An 18,181-nucleotide genomic window follows, 5' to 3' on the forward strand; every position below is an offset into this window, starting at 1 on the left:
CTGACTTATGGGCCACTCTGTATAATACAGATGACTGTAATAAGGCCTTGAGACAAGGATGCAAGCTGTGCTGAGTGAGTTGAAGCAATACCGATAGTTGGAATTGGATCTCACCATAGAATAACTCTCATGTTTATGAATGGGACTTGAGTTACTGGAAGGCCATCTGCACAGAATTGGAATGGTGAATAGTCCGACTAGACACTGTAATGACCTCTGATCATTCGGATTCCTGCAAGAGATAAGCAATAAAGGTGAATGAATAGTTGATTTATATTGGGATGTCTGATCTCTCATTGTCAAATTAGCCAATAGGAAGATTGAGGCATAAGTAAAAACCCCATAGAATGATCTCATGATGGTTAAACCTGATTTAATTGTGGTGTGTTTGTTTGTATTTCAGATAATAATGGAAACGCAGCAAGCGAAACAGACACTTGCCGACATTGAGGCGCGACATGCCGACATCATCAAACTGGAGAACTCCATCAGGGAACTCCACGACATGTTCATGGATATGGCTATGTTGGTCGAAAGTCAGGTTAGTCCAAATACATTGCTCAAAATTATTGGATGTACCAATTCAAAAGAGTTGTCATTACCTCCTTACCTTGTTGAGAAGAAACAAGTGAATTTCAATCAATTTGGAAAAGAAATTGTAAATTCAAACTTATGTTCTAAAAAGGTTACAGTGTAAGCATCTTTCTTCTCAAGGTTAATTTTCAATTCAAGACTTAACCTATTTCAGACTATGTGTAACCTTATCGAAATTTGGGAGAGGAATGGCACAAGGTTACCTTATTTTTCCTCTCCCTATCATTCCGATGATTCACTTATTGTATAAATGGATAAAGAATTCAGATTTTTGTAAATTATGAGGAAAATGTCACAGTTATTAAGTTACCTCATTTGAAAAATATAATGAATACTCTCCTAAGTAGATAATAGTGAAATTCAATCAATTCGTAACCATAAACTCTGGTAAAAGAATGTTTTCAAATGACTTTTTGATTCATTTTGATAAGCTGTGGAATATTAAAAAAGAATTTGAAATGGATCTAATGAATCTTGAACAAAATATTATAGGTCTCTATATTTAAGGGGAGATGAGCAATCCAACCAATTTTTTTGTGAAGTAAAAGTAGTTTTTAGGAGACAAATCGGCATGTTCTATTCTAATGAATCAGTTGAATATGATAAAAAATCTAATTAGTCATTTCAAAAATAATTATAACGCTTCTTATATATTCAAGTAGAGAACATTGAAATTCAAACAATTTGGATTGTAATTTGCCAATCTTTAGTGCATAATTCCATTTAAACTAGGAAATGTTTGTGTCATGATCAAGAGAAACATGATTAATTCTAATGAATTAATGAGCATTTCAATTATTGGTTAAATTATAAAATTATTTCCAAATGTATCATTCTTTAATACATTATATAATTTATACATTACATCTAGTCAATTGTGGATCAAACCAGAAGAACTTCGATATTGATTGAAGATATATAAACTATCTTCGTGTAATTAATTAAAGTATTACAATATACGTACCTATTACCTGCATTATTCCAATTCATGTTTCAATCCATGAACATTATTTGTTTATTAGTTAGAGACAACTATAACTTGGATTTGAAATGAACTGCTGTCCTGAAAATCCATTAAACAATTTATCCATTAAGAATTTACCTGAGTAACTGGCTGTTGAAGGATCAATGATGGACTGTGACATTCGGATTCTTCAAAGGAGTTGAAGATAAAAATGTCATTTATAAAAAGTAATGTAATTAATTTATTAATCTATCCATGCGTTTATCAAATTGATTGTTCATCTAGCACCCTTACTAAGTACTGGGAAAGCTTCTTTCTAATTGGTCAAGTTGTGTTTTTGCATGTTTTGTTGTCATGCTATTAGTAAATCTCGGTGTATTTTTATAAATTAGGTGGGACACTAATAATATAGTAAAGTGACGTTGGTGATGGGTTCAAGGAATATGAGCCAGTTGCATGTTATGAATAGATTTCCATTTGAAATTTAAAATCATGCCTGAACTTTGAATATTATGATACAAAACTAATCGCCATCAATAGTGTTATTGCTTCATTCAAGCTGTTGCTATTCCTCATTCATCAGTTCAATCTAATTCAAAATTCACGGGAATATGTGGAGAGTAACAGCAGGCTTACTACCAAATTTGAATTTGAATTTCAAATAATCAGTACAAATTGATCTCAAGTATACTTTTTTATTTTTAAGGCAATGTATGTTATTTGTAATATTAAACTCAGAAAAACTAAAAAATGTATTCATGCAACTGGCTGCTCTTGTTTTTCTTATGATAGAATAAGTTTAAATGATTTTTATATTTCGGGGCCATGTTATATGGGAGTTATTGCCGTTACACTAATGTCGCAAGAACCGGGGCGCTAAAATTCATTACATAAATTCAGTATGGTTATAATATCTGCATGCTAACAGAATATTTCATTATTATAAATATCTGCATAGGGTTTGTCTTGAATAATTACTTGTTGGAAAGCTATGCATTACTTGTTATTCTATAATGTAACATTTGTTGGGCTCTAACATCTGTAATGTGCTAGATGAACAATGTGCTCTTTCTCTCTCTGTGCTGCTACACTTGTTGCGCTGCCGCGTATGCGCACAGGGCGAAATGATCGACCGCATCGAATACCACGTGGAGCATGCAGTGGACTACGTGCAGACAGCCACGCAGGACACCAAGAAAGCGCTCAAGTATCAGAGCAAAGCGCGGCGGGTGAGTGTTGCCATGACCCGTTGTGCCCTACAGTCGCGAAACACAGTCCATCGAGCCACCGGTAGCCCTGTTACAGTGATCGTCATCCCTCCAACGGTTTTTTGTTTAGTTTAGATTTGTTTGTAGTACATCCTCGTCTTGTATTTTTATGTTTGTTTAGTTCATTTTTGTATTATTTCATTTCAGTTTAGATTTTGTTTATTTTTTGTTCTGTCATTATCAATGTTTTATTTTTGAAAGCAGTGTGGTTTTGATCAAATTGTCATTCACCAAGCATTCCAACCAAAATGCTATTCAAATTGTTCAATGTTCAATGTTCAAATACAGTGGTTCCTCAACATATTTTTTTCTATGTCAGGACTAATTTTCAGGAAATTCAATTCGATCTAATTTCAAACAAAATCAGTTTTTACAAGATGTTTCCAATAAGTCACTTTGCTTACAACTCTTATTGATTGAATAATTCCCTACAAATATATTAATTATTAATGTACTTACTTCTTTTGATCTATCATTATGCTCTCTTCCTTGCAATGTAAAACGTTGTTTCTATCAAATTCATAAAACACAACAATGACAATTTGATCTGAAACCATATCCTGCTATCACAATTATTATTCATCTCAATTATTTTGATTGTCATTTTATTAATTTTTATTTTTTATTTTTTCCATCTCCCACTCCATTTCCCTGTACCAATCACCTTAATAAACCGCAACTCCACCACCAATTCCTTTATGTGTATCGCTGTAACACTGGTCTATTAACTGTTTCTGTGGTGTTTTGGTGAACTGTTCCTACTACACACTCACACTAATGCATTCTACATGAATACACACTATACTAAATGTTCCACATCACTTCTGTTGCTGTTGTTGTTGTTGTTGTGTGAATGTGTGTGCGTGCGTTTGTCTGTTAATATTTCAACTAATTTATCTATATTTGGATAAATATATATGATGCTATGAAAATGACACTTGGTGTTTATATGTGTGTATGTGTGATTTTTATATCTCTACTATATCTAATACTTTCTATCCACATTAACATGGGTGTATAACATGGATATTGTACTGTATTATAATTATTTTCTTAATCCTCCTAATGGATTATGGTGTGCCTTTGTCATTGTTTTAATCTATGGTAAATGGCTTTTTGGGTCATTTGATGGTTTCTGTTGGTTTTCTTTTTACATATATGTTGCTTGATATGCTATCTGTTCTATATATATATGTGTGTATACTTCACCTACTTGTGACCTACTATTCCCATCTGCTATTTTGCTGCATCTCACCACTTAACTGTACCCTTATCCAATGTTGGCATAACCTTACCTAACTTGGTGTAACCTTACCTTACTTGGTGTAACCTTACTTAACTTGGTGTAACCTTACCTAACTTGGTGTAACCTCACCTAACTTGGTGTAACCTCACCTCGATACAATCTTACTCAACTTTGAAATAACCTATTCCAACTTGTTGCAACCTAACCTAACTTGTCCGACCCAACCTAACTAAACCCTACCCAACCTGGCTATCGAAACTAAATAGGGTGAACTAGTCGATCGCATTGAATACCATGTGACACAATCTGGTGAGGCCATGGAAGTGGTCAAAGAAGAACTTGGAATGGCCGAACAATACCACCAAAAAGCGTCTGAGGTAAGTTGTTATTGCTGTTGTTTTAACTGAAGTAATTTTATTTTGTCACAATAATTTTCTCTACTTTTCAAACTTTCTACTATTTTTTTTAATTTTCTCTCAACCCGTCTAAATTTAGTTGGTTAGTCACATTAAATCTAGAACGAATGGCTTTTAAATGCATATTTTATTCTACAGAAGCACACCGTATGAAGCTGCGTTTGGTAGGCTATTCTAAAGTAGAACATTCTTATTGAATAATTATTGGAGATGAAAGTAATCATGATGCTAAGTCACTGGCGCTCGGTTATGCGCTTGGATGGATTACCGTAGCAGCACAGGCTTCACTGCTTCTTATTAGAGCTATCGGTTTGATCACAATAAATAACTCATAGAGCTCTTCCAAAAATTATAAGTTTGAAAAAGTAATATTTTTTCAAATGTAGAAGGTTCAATGACAGAACTATAACATTTGAAAATTTCTTGTTCCAAGCTATTACACTTTTGTGTGGTTGCATTATATTGAAAGCTAGAAAGCTAGGCTGTTGCAAAATGTTAGGGGACATCTATCACAATATGGCTAGTCTGCTGTATTCAGAAAATTAATTTGTAATTGGCATTAACTGGTTACAGACCAATTGAACCAAACTTGTTCAAACTAGTCAAATAATGGAATAACTCTGAAGAAGGAATATACTCTATTAATGATCAATATTTTGTTTTTTAAAGAAAATAAGCATATGAAATTCAAAATATATATTCTATTGAATACAATCAGAATATAAAACAAATATTACATGAATGGAAGAGGAAATGTTAATGAATGGGCATTCCAATAAACATTGATTGCATATATTTTCTTTTCTTCATATAAGATCAGGTGATAGTGTCTGGAGATGGAGATGGTATACATTACTTAACCAATCAAAAAGATTTCTGAGGCTTATTAGGAGAATATCTAGTTTTAGGAGTACCAGCAAGAGATTTACAAATGTGTAATCATAAATTGGTTGCATGTGCTGATATAAATACTTGGAAAGTTTCATATGTTCAGAAGGTATAACTCCAAAAAAGGAATCAAGTAGAATTAGACAGGCGATACGGGCACTACAGAAATTGAATTCAATGCTCTGGTCAAAAGATATAACAAGACAAAATTTTAATTTACCATCCATTTGAAAGCATTTTGTTGTATGGCTCAGAAACCGGAAACTGCAAAAATGACAAAAAGGGATGGACAGAGGATAAATGCAGTTGATGAATGGATTCGTTGCGGAGGATTTGTGGTGTGTCAAGAATTGATAGGATAAGAAACTTGAAAGTCGGAAACAGGATTGGTAAATTGGATACCACAGTGGAACTGATAGAAAAAAAGCGCCTTGTATGGTCAGGGCATATGTAATGGTTGAAAAATGAGGATGGCCAAAAGTAATACAGAATATTGGAACCCACCAGGTTGGAGGAAAAGAGGTAGACCACCCGAATTATGGACCAAACAGGTATATTCTGATATGATAGGCAGAAATCTGAATGAAGGAGATTTGACAGATAGGTGAAAGTGGCATATAGGATGCGAGAGACGGCTAAGGCTGTAATCAAAACTCGCTCATATCATAAAATAAATCCCTTGTTTAGGAGTTTCCATAGACTTTTTTCTAATCAATATAAACAATATAAAAACTTGTAGTACCCTTTTTTTAAGGTTTTAATAAAAGGGTACTACACGTTTTTTATATTGTTTTTATTAATTTGAATAAAGTAGCCCATACTAGTGAAGTGATTTTACTTTTTTATAATTTATTTTTTTATTGTTTGATTGATTAGACGTGTAAAATAAATATTATAAAATAAGAGTGGTAGGGGCTATTCGTATTTGAAATTGACGTTGCAAAACTATTACAGTTTCTTTTCTTTCCTCTCTGAATTAACTTTTAAGCATAAACCACTGTTTTCATGGATTCTTTCCGTTCATTATTTTTTTCACTCTCTTCCTTTGAGCTGTCTCTATCTCCCTCCTCCCAATAGTCTCAAACTGTGAATGAACTGTCATATGTGATGAGTATGACTTCAGCGGTACAACCCGTTAAAAGGGTAATTACCAGTTTTTATTGATATTAAAGCATGTCTGTATTATCTGTTTAGCTGCTGTCATTTATCTCCAAAGCATGATATTTTTGTTATCATGTTGTTTTAATTTATTTTCATGTAAAATTTTGATTGTTAATTTATGAGTAGTGGCATGATGGAATGATACACACTACACAAAACAACACTTTCTCTTATTTTTTAAGGAATTAGAATAGTTTTAATGAATAACTTTGGTGAAAAATAATAAATTATTAAATAATTGAATCAGTGATGGTATTTAATCAATGACTCTGTGAAAATAATGATGTATATTCAATAGTTTTGCATACTATCTTGCAATACTTTTACTATTAATTAATTTTAAAACTACTCTGTGCATGTGTATCACTTGGAAGATTTTTATTTTTTGAAATACGACTTAATTTCAAAATGGGTTTGATCATACCATACTTGATGAACTTAAAAATCTCGTATTTCTCGTATCAATTTTTTCCAAACAGATAAATGCTACTATATATTGATAAACTTAGATATTTCAAAACTGATATATAACTTTCCATAGCATTCTATTAAAAGTTCACTTTCTAATTAGGTTTTCATAATTGTTGAAGACAATTTTCTAAAATAGCATATCTGGAAAAGCTATAAACATTTATCTATCAAACCTTCCAAGTTGCAGAAATTAGTAGTCTACCTGTCCTCTTATTGAAGATTTCACTTCTTAAATGTTGCTTTAAAGGTTTTTTAACAGTTGCTTCATTCAAAATTAAATTTACAATAAGCATTATTCAATAATAGCATTGAATTCATGTAATAGTTTATAATTATTGCATTATTTGTTTGAGAAGAACTTTAAGCCTTGTCAGTCAGTTTTTTATTAGTAAGTAAAATAATTTCCATGGAGTTTTACAATTTTTTCTAATAATTTTAATAAGTATTTCTGGAAGTTTGAGAGTGTTCAGCTGAATTTTCTGAAGATTATTTATTTTAGTGTTCCAATTATTCATTCCACATTTTTTCGCAAATAAATTTCAAATTCCAAATTAACAAAGAAATTCAATTAATGGTCAATCATTAATAATGTTATTAAAAATATTAAATTCAAAATCTCAAGACCATTTTATAGATACCGGCATCATTAGTATCATCAAGCTAGAGAAATGTCAACAAATTTTCCAAATGCTATCAAACCAAATTTCAAGTGAACTTGTAGTAATATTTTAGTTTGTTGCGTTGGCTGTTCACAGAAAAAGATCATGATAATAATCTGCCTGGTGGTCGCGCTGATCATACTAATCGTTTGCTTGGGCTTCTTCCTGGGTTGATGGGGCGATGGAGGTGACTAGCAAAGCCAGCTGGCATCTGCACGTCTGACTTCGTGTTTCGTCCATCAGTTTCGTTCGTTTTTCATCTAAAAATTACTAGTAAATTCAACTTCGATTGATAATAAAAAATAATAATTGTCAACTTTAAAACTAGCTGTAGAATGCAATCTCTTTTATAATACAATTATAATACATTGACCGATTAGTTGTGTAATGCAATAGATATTACACTGTGATGTTTTCAACGCATTCTAGGATATATTGATCTCTGGTACAGTTTTCACTTAATTTATTGAGAAATAATACTGATATTTCTATGTGAATCTCTCCTTCAATTATTTTGAATGATGGCTACTTTTCATGTTTTGTTGATTTTTATTACAATCTTCCTTTGCAGTAGTGAAAGTTATATTAATATCATTCATTAATATATGTGAATACTTGGAATTGTCTATTGAAGTTTGACTTCATTCAAATTTTTCAATCAATATTTTTATGTTATATTGAATTATTGTTGAGATGAATTGGATACATATTTAAGGTAAAGAGTAAATAATTGCTATTGAAATGAACTCACAGTTTTGATGCTTAATTGGAAGATATTATTAAATATATTTTCGTGGATTGTACTTTCATCAAAATTAAAACCCAAAGGTATTTTTTATATTTTAAATGTGTAGGCTAAGAGTCCTATCTTGCAAAAATGTTCAAATTTCAGAGTATTTTATTATTACTCAAGTATTACAAACTTAAGAACGAATTTATTGCAAAACAAAAACTATGAACAATGCAATAAAATACAAACTGTAACTCATTATAAATAATGAAATATAAGTTACAATACACATAGAAGTATTATGTGTTATAAAGTAATTTAAGTATTTTAACATTTTTTATTCTGTTAGTTATTTTAAAATCAATCCCATTGTTAATTAAAACCATTCATCAGTTTCAAAATGTATAGCCTTCATAATGGGTTAAACTAGAAAATTCAACCAAAAATTGGTTATAAATATTAGTGTACTATCATCTACTACTTAACTCATATAAGGGCATCACATTGAATTTCATCCTTGGTGGAGTATCTTTTATTCAAGCAATGAATCTCACATTATACTTGAACCTACATACTCCCATTTTAGGGAATCATTCATTCACTAGAATAGTTTTAATATTTTTTCTAACCTTCATCTTGTGGGTCTACAACCCCGTCATCCCATCAAACTCTCTCTCTCTCTCTCTCTCCTCAATCTCCTCAATCTCTCTCTCCTCTCTCTCCTCTTAGTCATCTCATCTTCTGTTTATATTTTTATGTTCTTTAGAAGAACTTATTTCTATAGTCAATATCCTATTCATACAAAGTGACACAAAATAACGGGAATTTTAAAAAGTCCATAAAACCAAAGTGAGTAGGTAAAATACAAATTAACATTTTGAAAATTATTTTCTTTAGATTGCTTCCTCCGACACGAATATATTTTTGAAATCTGTGTTGGAGATTCCTTATTGATCGCTTTTTTTGCTTATTGCGTTTTATTTTTATTGAGCTATTTATTTGAAAGTGTAGTCAACCAGACTAATAACTGTGGTTGAATTCGGTATGAAATCCTCAATATCCTTGTTGAGATGTTACAGCGATCAATGAATGATTAATCTCCAACACAGATTTCTAGAATCCAGGAGGAAGCTATCAAAAGAAAGTAGTTTTCAATAAATGACTATGTCATCAATGTTTCTTGAATGGCAAGCTTTGAAGTTTCAGTTATTATAGATAAAATAATATTCGGCTCCCCACTTTCCTTTTTTGAATTTTTCGGAAAATTTCCCTGATTTGGCTCACCCGTTACTAATTATTGCCTATTTGATTCAATAATGAATCCATTTATTAAAGAATTCTCAGCTATATAATAGCCTTTATACTGTAGCACGTAACAGTAGTATTTATTTTACATCTAGCCTATACATTTTTTATAATTTTTTAATTTCTAAATTTTTCATAAAAATAAAAAATAACTTTTGTATGACAAAACAATTTATTGAATACTAATTGATAGTATGTATTATTATTATTTTTAATAAAAGTGAAAAAACTATTAAAATTTGAATAACGACAAAAATATGATTAATCATTAATTAATAAATTTTATTTCAATTTCAATTCATTTCTATTTCAAATATATTCTTATTCATAATTTTATTGATCATCAAGGTAGCCTATTGATGTCGTATGTGTTTCTCAATATCATGTGGTAAACTAGTACCAGAGTTTGATATTCTCAACTGAGCACTTCGATTTTGTTCTAACGAAGTCGTTAAACAGACTTACTACTTGTAAGAAATTGTAAGAAGTACACCATAAATTTCTGAATTAAGGTTATAACCACAATATTTGTCAATTTCAAGATGCATGTAGTCCACGAAATCATTTTTTTTTCAAATTCAACTCATTAATTTCAAGGCCGTATCCTATTGTTTCCTTCAAATTAATTATTGTAAGAACATGTATAAACTTCCAGAGTCGTATGGTCCCTTAGAGATGTCAGAAAACATTCCTATCATTTGAATTCCACTTTTAAACCTCTTCTTTGAAGTCCTTAATTAAGGATTCGAGATCCACCATATTATTATCAATCTATACGATTTTAAAATCTGTGATTTCTAAATACCATTTGGTTAGGAACGAATTGATCTAGAATAAAAATATTTTTCCGATATTTCTATACTACTGCAAACTTAGATTTTCTTGTAGAAAAAAAAGCAAAGTGTCAAGAATAGTATAGTTTGTTATGGAAGATTAATCCTCTCCCTAATTAAATCTCCTCTCCCTAATACGTTTAATCTCTCAAACGTATTTATAATAATTATTGAATCATTATAGTTTGAGTTCAAGTTAAGGGTCTAAATTCTCATGAAATCTCTATTGAATACTATCTTCCTTTTTTGAAATCTCCGTCTTTGTTGTTATGTAATTATGTGTATAAATTATACACGTTCTATGGAAAACGCTTAGATTCTGTGGACTACATGCTTGATAAAATAAAATTTATTGTACATATAATTCAATATCTTATCGACTTCATAGAGAAGAAAATGTTTATAATAAAGTTACAGTAGACCTAGTTCGAAAATTTTGAATCAAACATAATTATATAACAAGAAATTTTGTCTCAAAGAGTGGAGCAATAATAATTTCCTATAATTGATGCGAAATTTTTCAAGAAACCGCATAGTTTATTATTAATAATAAATGCGTTGAAATTGAAAAAAATCTTTTCGAATATTTTCTTGTAATATACTGTGCTGTGGCTCGGAAGAGACGAGAGTAGGATGTTGAATCTTTTCTATAATTTTATTTCTAGTCGTTGAATCTGAATTGAAAGTTTATATTATATGAAAAACAAAGGAAAATTTAATGTTTCCTGTTATCTCGATGTAGTTTATTGTCAGTTAATACAGAATAATTTATTTTGGACGGTTAAATCGATATTTGTATATTGTATATTTATTGAAAGCATTCATGTATAAATCTATTATTATTATTAGGCCTACTGATAGTGATTGTAAGTTATTTTGTATATTGTTTGTGTACTATATAGATCGGCATTGTAATTATTTGAATGAGCTCTAATAATAATTTATACATAGTGTAAAATATGATAATTTTTAATTATTTATGTTTTTTAATTTTAATAATTTATTATTGCTGCTACTAAGACTGTTGACTATGATATTAGTTTTTAAAGCCATCTCGAATGTAACATTCTTGCACTCATTGAAAACCAGTCTGATATTAATTACTATGCATCAAGTTTTCAATTTTATTTTATTAATGAAAGCAATTAAGACTTATTTTACTACTTCTCTTAGCTGTTCTCCAATCGTCAGGCCATCTGAAATCAGTTCTTATTTCTATAAAAATGTTATAATGCCATAACTTGTAGCCTAACCCATGTCTACTTTGAAAACAGCAACTCTAGTTACTTTTTTTAAAATATATTTTTTTAATATCCAAGTCTTACCTCAGTTTTTACAATTCGTATAATCTTATTCTAGACATTGATGAATAATGTAATTGATATAACACGATATTATGTTTTTTTTTCTAATATTGCACCATTTTAAATGAATGTTCCTAATTATTAGACTACTGCTTATCCCCTTATTTGAAACAACACCAAATCTTGGAGTTACCGTACAAATTTCAACCCTATCTTCAATAATATAACTTATTTTAATCTTGTTTCGGTCTGAGAAAATTTGCTTTCAACTCGATTTTATTGTTAAAGGTGTTTTAAGTTGACTTTGGTCATTATAAGTTCGTTGCTTTCTCTTAATATTTATTATAATCAAATATTCATACCAATTTTACCTTGTTTTCTGCTTCTTTCTTCTCTCTTTGAGAGTCTCTAATTATGAAAAGATTGATCTACTTATATATCCTATTGATAAAGCTTTACATAACTCTTTCTTATAATGAAAACTTGACGGTAAATTAGGTCTATAATATCAAATAATTTTCAATCCTCAAAGTCAAGTTGATGAAGATGTGTCCATATTTTTGAATTTATAATTTATTGTACCTCTTTGATCAAATTTTTATTTTGAATAATTTTTCAAATCATGATAATTTTCCAGTCATATTCTTAAAACAAATCCTTATGGCTGTTCTGTTTATATTATCAATTGATGTGAAATATTTTCCATCAACTATTTTTGAATAGTTTTTTTCGTTTGGCATTAATGTTTTTGTATTTATTGCAACTGTTTGTTAGATTTGTCCATGTTTGAACAATGTGTCAGATTGTGAGCAATGTTAGTGTTATTTTATTGTTATGTTGTTAGAGTGAGTGAAAGTTCAGTCTTCTTGAAGAATCGAGATGAAATCTCATTTGTAAATGATTCAAACCTTGCTCTCACTGTTGGCTATGTTAATGATGTGTGTTGATGATGATAAGTAGGCCTAGTTATTGAGAAACTTCCTCATTTAAGCAAGATGAGTTCTCATTCTTCAATTTTAAAAATATCGCCCACACATTGAATGTGAAAGTATATTTGTGAGAATGATGATAATAATATATATTACATTCGATTTTTGGAAACTTTGATTAGATTGGTAAGAATAATAATGATAATGTTGATATATCTACTAAGAAATTTGTGTTCGTTTTTCATCAAATAATTAGGATAAATTCACAAGATGTTGATTGAACGTAGAAATGAACGTTTCTATTAATAATTTTCTTGTATTGTAATGTATTCAATTACTGTTGTCGAACTATATCTTGATAAAAATGTTATAACTGCCATTAAGATATGCATTGGACGATTTGATAAAGGAGAGTAGCAGATTTACTTTTCATCTATTAAATTTTCTGTGTGCACGTTCACTTGAACTACATATAGTTTCTTTTTTTTAAATCTACTACTTGAATCATGTTTCACAATAGTTCATTTCCTAACATACCGTATTCAAAGATGTATGTCACTGATAACAGAAACATTCATATAATATAGGGATAGTTGATATGGTTATTGTCAGCTTACTATATTTATTAAGCTATAATATTATCAGTTAGTTCTATGCATTTTTCATAGTTCCCCAAATTGAATTTAGGGGTTAAAAATCTTGAAATTCTCATAGTCCATATTTCTTTTATAAATGCTTGTTAAGATCTAGCATCTTGAAGAAATAGTATATGTTGATTCTCATAGATGGAAAAAATGTACATACTTTTCTCAAGTGGAGAATTGAGCATGCAAACCCTATAAATTCCAGTTTTCACTCAATTTAATACAATAATAAATTTATGTGATTTTGATCTATAATGCTAGAGTTCTAGAGCAAGTAGTGACTACTCTTCTTTTATACTTGCTGTTAATTTACTCTTGCTTGCTTAAAACTTATTTTATGAAGATTGGTTCAGAAACTGACTATAATCAGTGCAATTTTAAACATTTCTTACCTCACTGTTCTTATTCACTGCTAGAATCTATCAAGAGTTCAAGTGAACTTTGCTGTATCATACATTACTTTCCACTGTATCTAAAACTAGAGAAATTATGATCATTTTCATTATAACTATAGTGTGCAATCTGACGGTTTCTATTTTTGAATGCTATATTTTCAGTTTTAAATCGTATACCTAGGTTATCTAAAACACTGATGTTTGTAAGTTATTGTATTTAGCTTTTATAAAAAAACTATTATTATATATACTTTCGTTAATTTATTATTTTTCAATAATCTTTGTTATTTTTTTATTGTTCTTTGTGGATCCTTGGTTGTACAACTGCTACAAGATTTTTGATAAGAGCAAAATTACACGGATTGATTTGACTATTGTAGTTTTTCATTGATTAAAAAATACATTCATACTAAACTTCATGCAAGAATCAATAGACAAATGATCATAGTAATATATAAGCTGGCATTTATTGAATGGGCTATTGCGATCTCTCACCTTTCATCAAGAATAAGTTTATCTGATCATAATACATATGTATCTGCTTTACATTTATTCAATAAATTTTAAATTTGCCAATTTGATTGAATGGGAAGAGATGTTGTGGTAATGCGACTACATCAACGTCATTATTCTTCTTAAAAATTTTCATTTCATAAATCCAATTTGTTTTGTATTAATTCTAGTTTTTAACTTCATCACTTTTGTGTTATCTAGTAGACTTTCTATAGAAATGTTTTTTAGAGCAATATTCTACAAGTAATTATAAGCACTCACTGGGTAAGCTAAGCACTTAGCCTTAAATTGAAATTTATTCATAACACTGACAATTTACAAACAAAAATGAATGAACTTAACAAATCAGTAAAATAATTTTGAAAAAATAAAAAACTAAAATGCATAATAAAATATTATCTTCTAATTCTATTTATATAAATGAAAATAATTAAAAACTAACAAAAACATTATGTAACGTCAGAGTTATTTATTGAAATTTTCTGTGAAAAGTTTTAATCATCCATCCATTAAATTTTCACTTTATTTGAACTCGAACAAAATACTAAATTTTCCTAATGCATCGTTATTTAACTTTTGACTTTTTATCTGGATGTGATGCCCACATGAGCTCCAGGCTTGTGCGTGGGTGATTGGAAGGAAACTAATAAGAGGTGCATTTTATGTTTTTATAGTCTAGTCTATTCAAATTATAATATTCTTGTTCTTATGAATGTCGAGTATTTTCTACATATAGTTTTCATTAGGCATTACAATTTTATTCAAGTAACGTTGAAATCTTGAGAAGATTTTTGAATTTAAATGGAAGTAACGAATAAATAATTTTATTTGAATGATCTAATAAAACAAAATATATCTTTTATATTCTTGATAACTTTAAGTTAACATTTATGCTCTAAGCTCTAACCATCAAAGAAGAAAAATGTTCATCGGTTTTGTTGTTGGCAAGTTCGATGTTGGCTAGATGTAGGATTTCGTATTCACATGTCACATCATTATACTAGCTGTCAGGTGAGTTTAAATTGAAACTTACATAAATTTATATCCTTAAAAACGCGATAATTTCCATTGTGTTCAGACTGTGTTTTAATGATTCTGTTTTCAGATTTTCTCAGCAAATATTCTTGAGGGTAGGAAAGGTATACAACGCTTAGAAATTTCTTACAAATTTAGTAAGCTTTGATTAAAACAATGACAAAGGTATAACCTTTCCGTAATTATGCTATTGATGCATACCTGAAGTAATAATTACTAGTCATTATTCATTGCTATACACTCATAGAAAACTGAGGAGATGAATTATTTTCTCTCTTCGATGAGTTTGTAAAGTAAATTTACTAAATTAAAACAATTAAGTAGAAATATTATCATTATATTTGAATTTCAGTCAATATATTCTAGTGAAAACTTACATTTATTAAAATGTTATCCATTTATCTACCTTTTTGGTAATAACTTTGTAAAAGATATTAATATAATGATAAACTATCACACTAATTTGCTTATGAAAGTTTAGGCCTTCTTATTCCTAATATCTGTTTATCTCCTAATCTGTGTGGCCCATCGGTATTCGAGTCTTACAATCATACTTCAATAATGATACATTAATTGAACCAACTCTATTTGTGAAGTAATAGAGGAGTATGTAAAGTTTACATATATCACGCAAATTTCACTGAAGACTACCAAGTTGAAATGAATATTATTGACGGATTCATTTCAAAGCATACCGTACACAACAGCTTTCACCTCAGCATTCACAATTCATCATAACGTTGTTTGACAGGTGTGGCAAATGATCAATTGTTCACGTAGAATTTTTAAAGGATTTCTATGAATTCATAGCTTTTTCCCCGTGATAGTTTCAGAAGGTACGGTATTCCATTTTATTTGATGAGAGGTTGTCTGATAAATAACAATAATTATTGTGTTATGAAGAAAGAAGTGAGTTAGCTTGATTTTTTCAAATGTGATATTCTCTTGTACATTTTCAAAGTGAGAAATCAGTACTTCTGCTTCCAGTACTTTCCAGTAAAAAGTTGAATAATTATTCATAATAATATATGGATCTTTTTCAAGATTCTATGAATTCACGATTTATTGTATTGATCTGTGAATCTGTGAATTTAAACATAAATTCAGCTGAATCTTTGGAATTCTATTATAGCTAATTATTGATTTGAATCATTGAAACAACTTTTCAACGCATTTTCCTCTACAAGGAATTCAGCTAATATAATAATTATTATAATATCGAGTGACCTGGCTGGCTCATGTCTGGTGTCAGAGTTTTCAGATCGCAACTGATCAAATTCAGCTAATTTATAATGCGATTTAATAGTAAACACTCTGGACACATTACAAAATTACTATTTTATTGTAAGCACTCTTACTATGCAAATTAGCTAATGATTTTTGTTTTGTTTTTCTCTTTGAAACGAGCAGAAGAAGATCATGATCCTGATCTGCCTGACAGTTTTGGGACTGATCCTAGCTTCCACCGCGGCCAGCTACGTTGGACTTTAGACAAGTGAGTACCGTAACTATCGAACTAAATCCTCTGTTTTTCCTATATTTATACAATTCTATGAATCTCCTTAATGTCAATTCGAGAGTAAATTCTCCATTCTCACGAATAAGGCTTGTATTACATTGGGCCAACAGGCTGGGTTGCCAGCAGGACCTAACCTAACCTAACACCAGAGAGCCTCCAGTGGTGACCTTGTGGACCACCAGTGAGACACCATTCGGCCGCAAGTCTGGCCACCAAAATGTTTTGGCTGGCGACCCTAGTGTAATGAGTCCAATAAGAACTAATGCCCCACCACTCGTTCGGATACTTGGTATCTCTCTGGTGGCCTAATGTAATACAGGCCTTAGTTTACTATAGAAATTATTTGCTGATGATTGAACAGTGTAACAAAAACTAAGCATGAATATTAATTCATTCGAATTGTTTTTCTCCATTTATTCTCCAACTCTTCACCTGGAAAATGTTGTATTCACTTTATTCATGGAAGTATTGTGAAGTATTGATCGCTTTGAAAATAGAAATGTGAAAAGATACTGTGAAAGAGATGTAATACAATATACTGGATGTGTAACAAGATTACATTTTCCACTTTTATACATAATTATTATCAAACAAAAATCCTAATTACATATTTAAAAAACTTTATAAATAAAAATATATATCTCATGTTGTGATAAAATAATTTGAAAGTGTACTGAGATTTATATTTTATTTATATTAAAAGTAGCCCCAAAGCAAAATACATTAAAAATCTTTTTACATATCTAGACAAACAAGATAGAATCAGAATCCCCTTTTTCCAGTCAGAGATTATTTATTTATTTATTTAATCATTCAGAATTACACAACTTACAGAAAAGTATCACAGGCTTATAAGCCCAAAACGGTTCCAATTCTAATTTATACAACAGTCCAAATGTAGCTAGGTTATGTGTCACTTAGCATTCATCAATTACACACTCAATTTACAATTCAAAACACACAAAAATCATGTTTAAATTCAAAAAAATACTTCTAAACTAAATTAAATCAATCACAATTAATTAGAAAATTCCAAACTTTGGAAAAACTATAAAATTTTGAGACCGAGAAGACAAACACACTATTTAGAACATATCACAACTGAAGATAAAAAAATTATATAAAAGCTGAGATAAGCTTTTGAATAGAATTCCAAACCACTAGAGCTAGGAAGCTCTTATGCTTCGAACTACTAACTGCTTGATATAATTTATGTAGGCCTAAATGTGTAAAACATTAATTGGTACTGAGCACGCTAAGATTGAATGTAATTAAATTCCTTATCAATCTTTAAATTTTGTATGTGA

The 18,181-nt window shown here is 29.9% G+C and overlaps 1 protein-coding gene across 3 annotated transcripts in view; it reads left to right on the top strand.

Annotated features, from left to right (window-relative positions):
• The window catches only part of LOC111053904 (syntaxin-1A), a 132,570-nt gene that overhangs the window by 106,194 nt on the left and 8,195 nt on the right, over nt 1–18,181 (top strand). The window contains exons 7-9 of one of the 3 annotated variants that reach the window (XM_022340845.2): nt 404–541; nt 4,339–4,449; nt 7,764–14,179. In XM_022340845.2, the coding sequence (XP_022196537.2) occupies nt 404–541; nt 4,339–4,449; nt 7,764–7,841 (327 nt within the window). In that variant the 3' untranslated portion in view covers nt 7,842–14,179. Of the gene's footprint in view, nt 1–403; nt 542–2,676; nt 2,788–4,338; nt 4,450–7,763; nt 14,180–16,765; nt 16,851–18,181 lie in introns of those variants that run through there. The other 2 variants (XM_022340843.2, XM_022340844.2) reach the window with 2 other exon arrangements.

This window comes from Nilaparvata lugens, chromosome 10, assembly GCF_014356525.2.
Source record: "Nilaparvata lugens isolate BPH chromosome 10, ASM1435652v1, whole genome shotgun sequence".
In the NCBI taxonomy this organism is placed as follows: domain Eukaryota; kingdom Metazoa; phylum Arthropoda; class Insecta; order Hemiptera; family Delphacidae; genus Nilaparvata; species Nilaparvata lugens.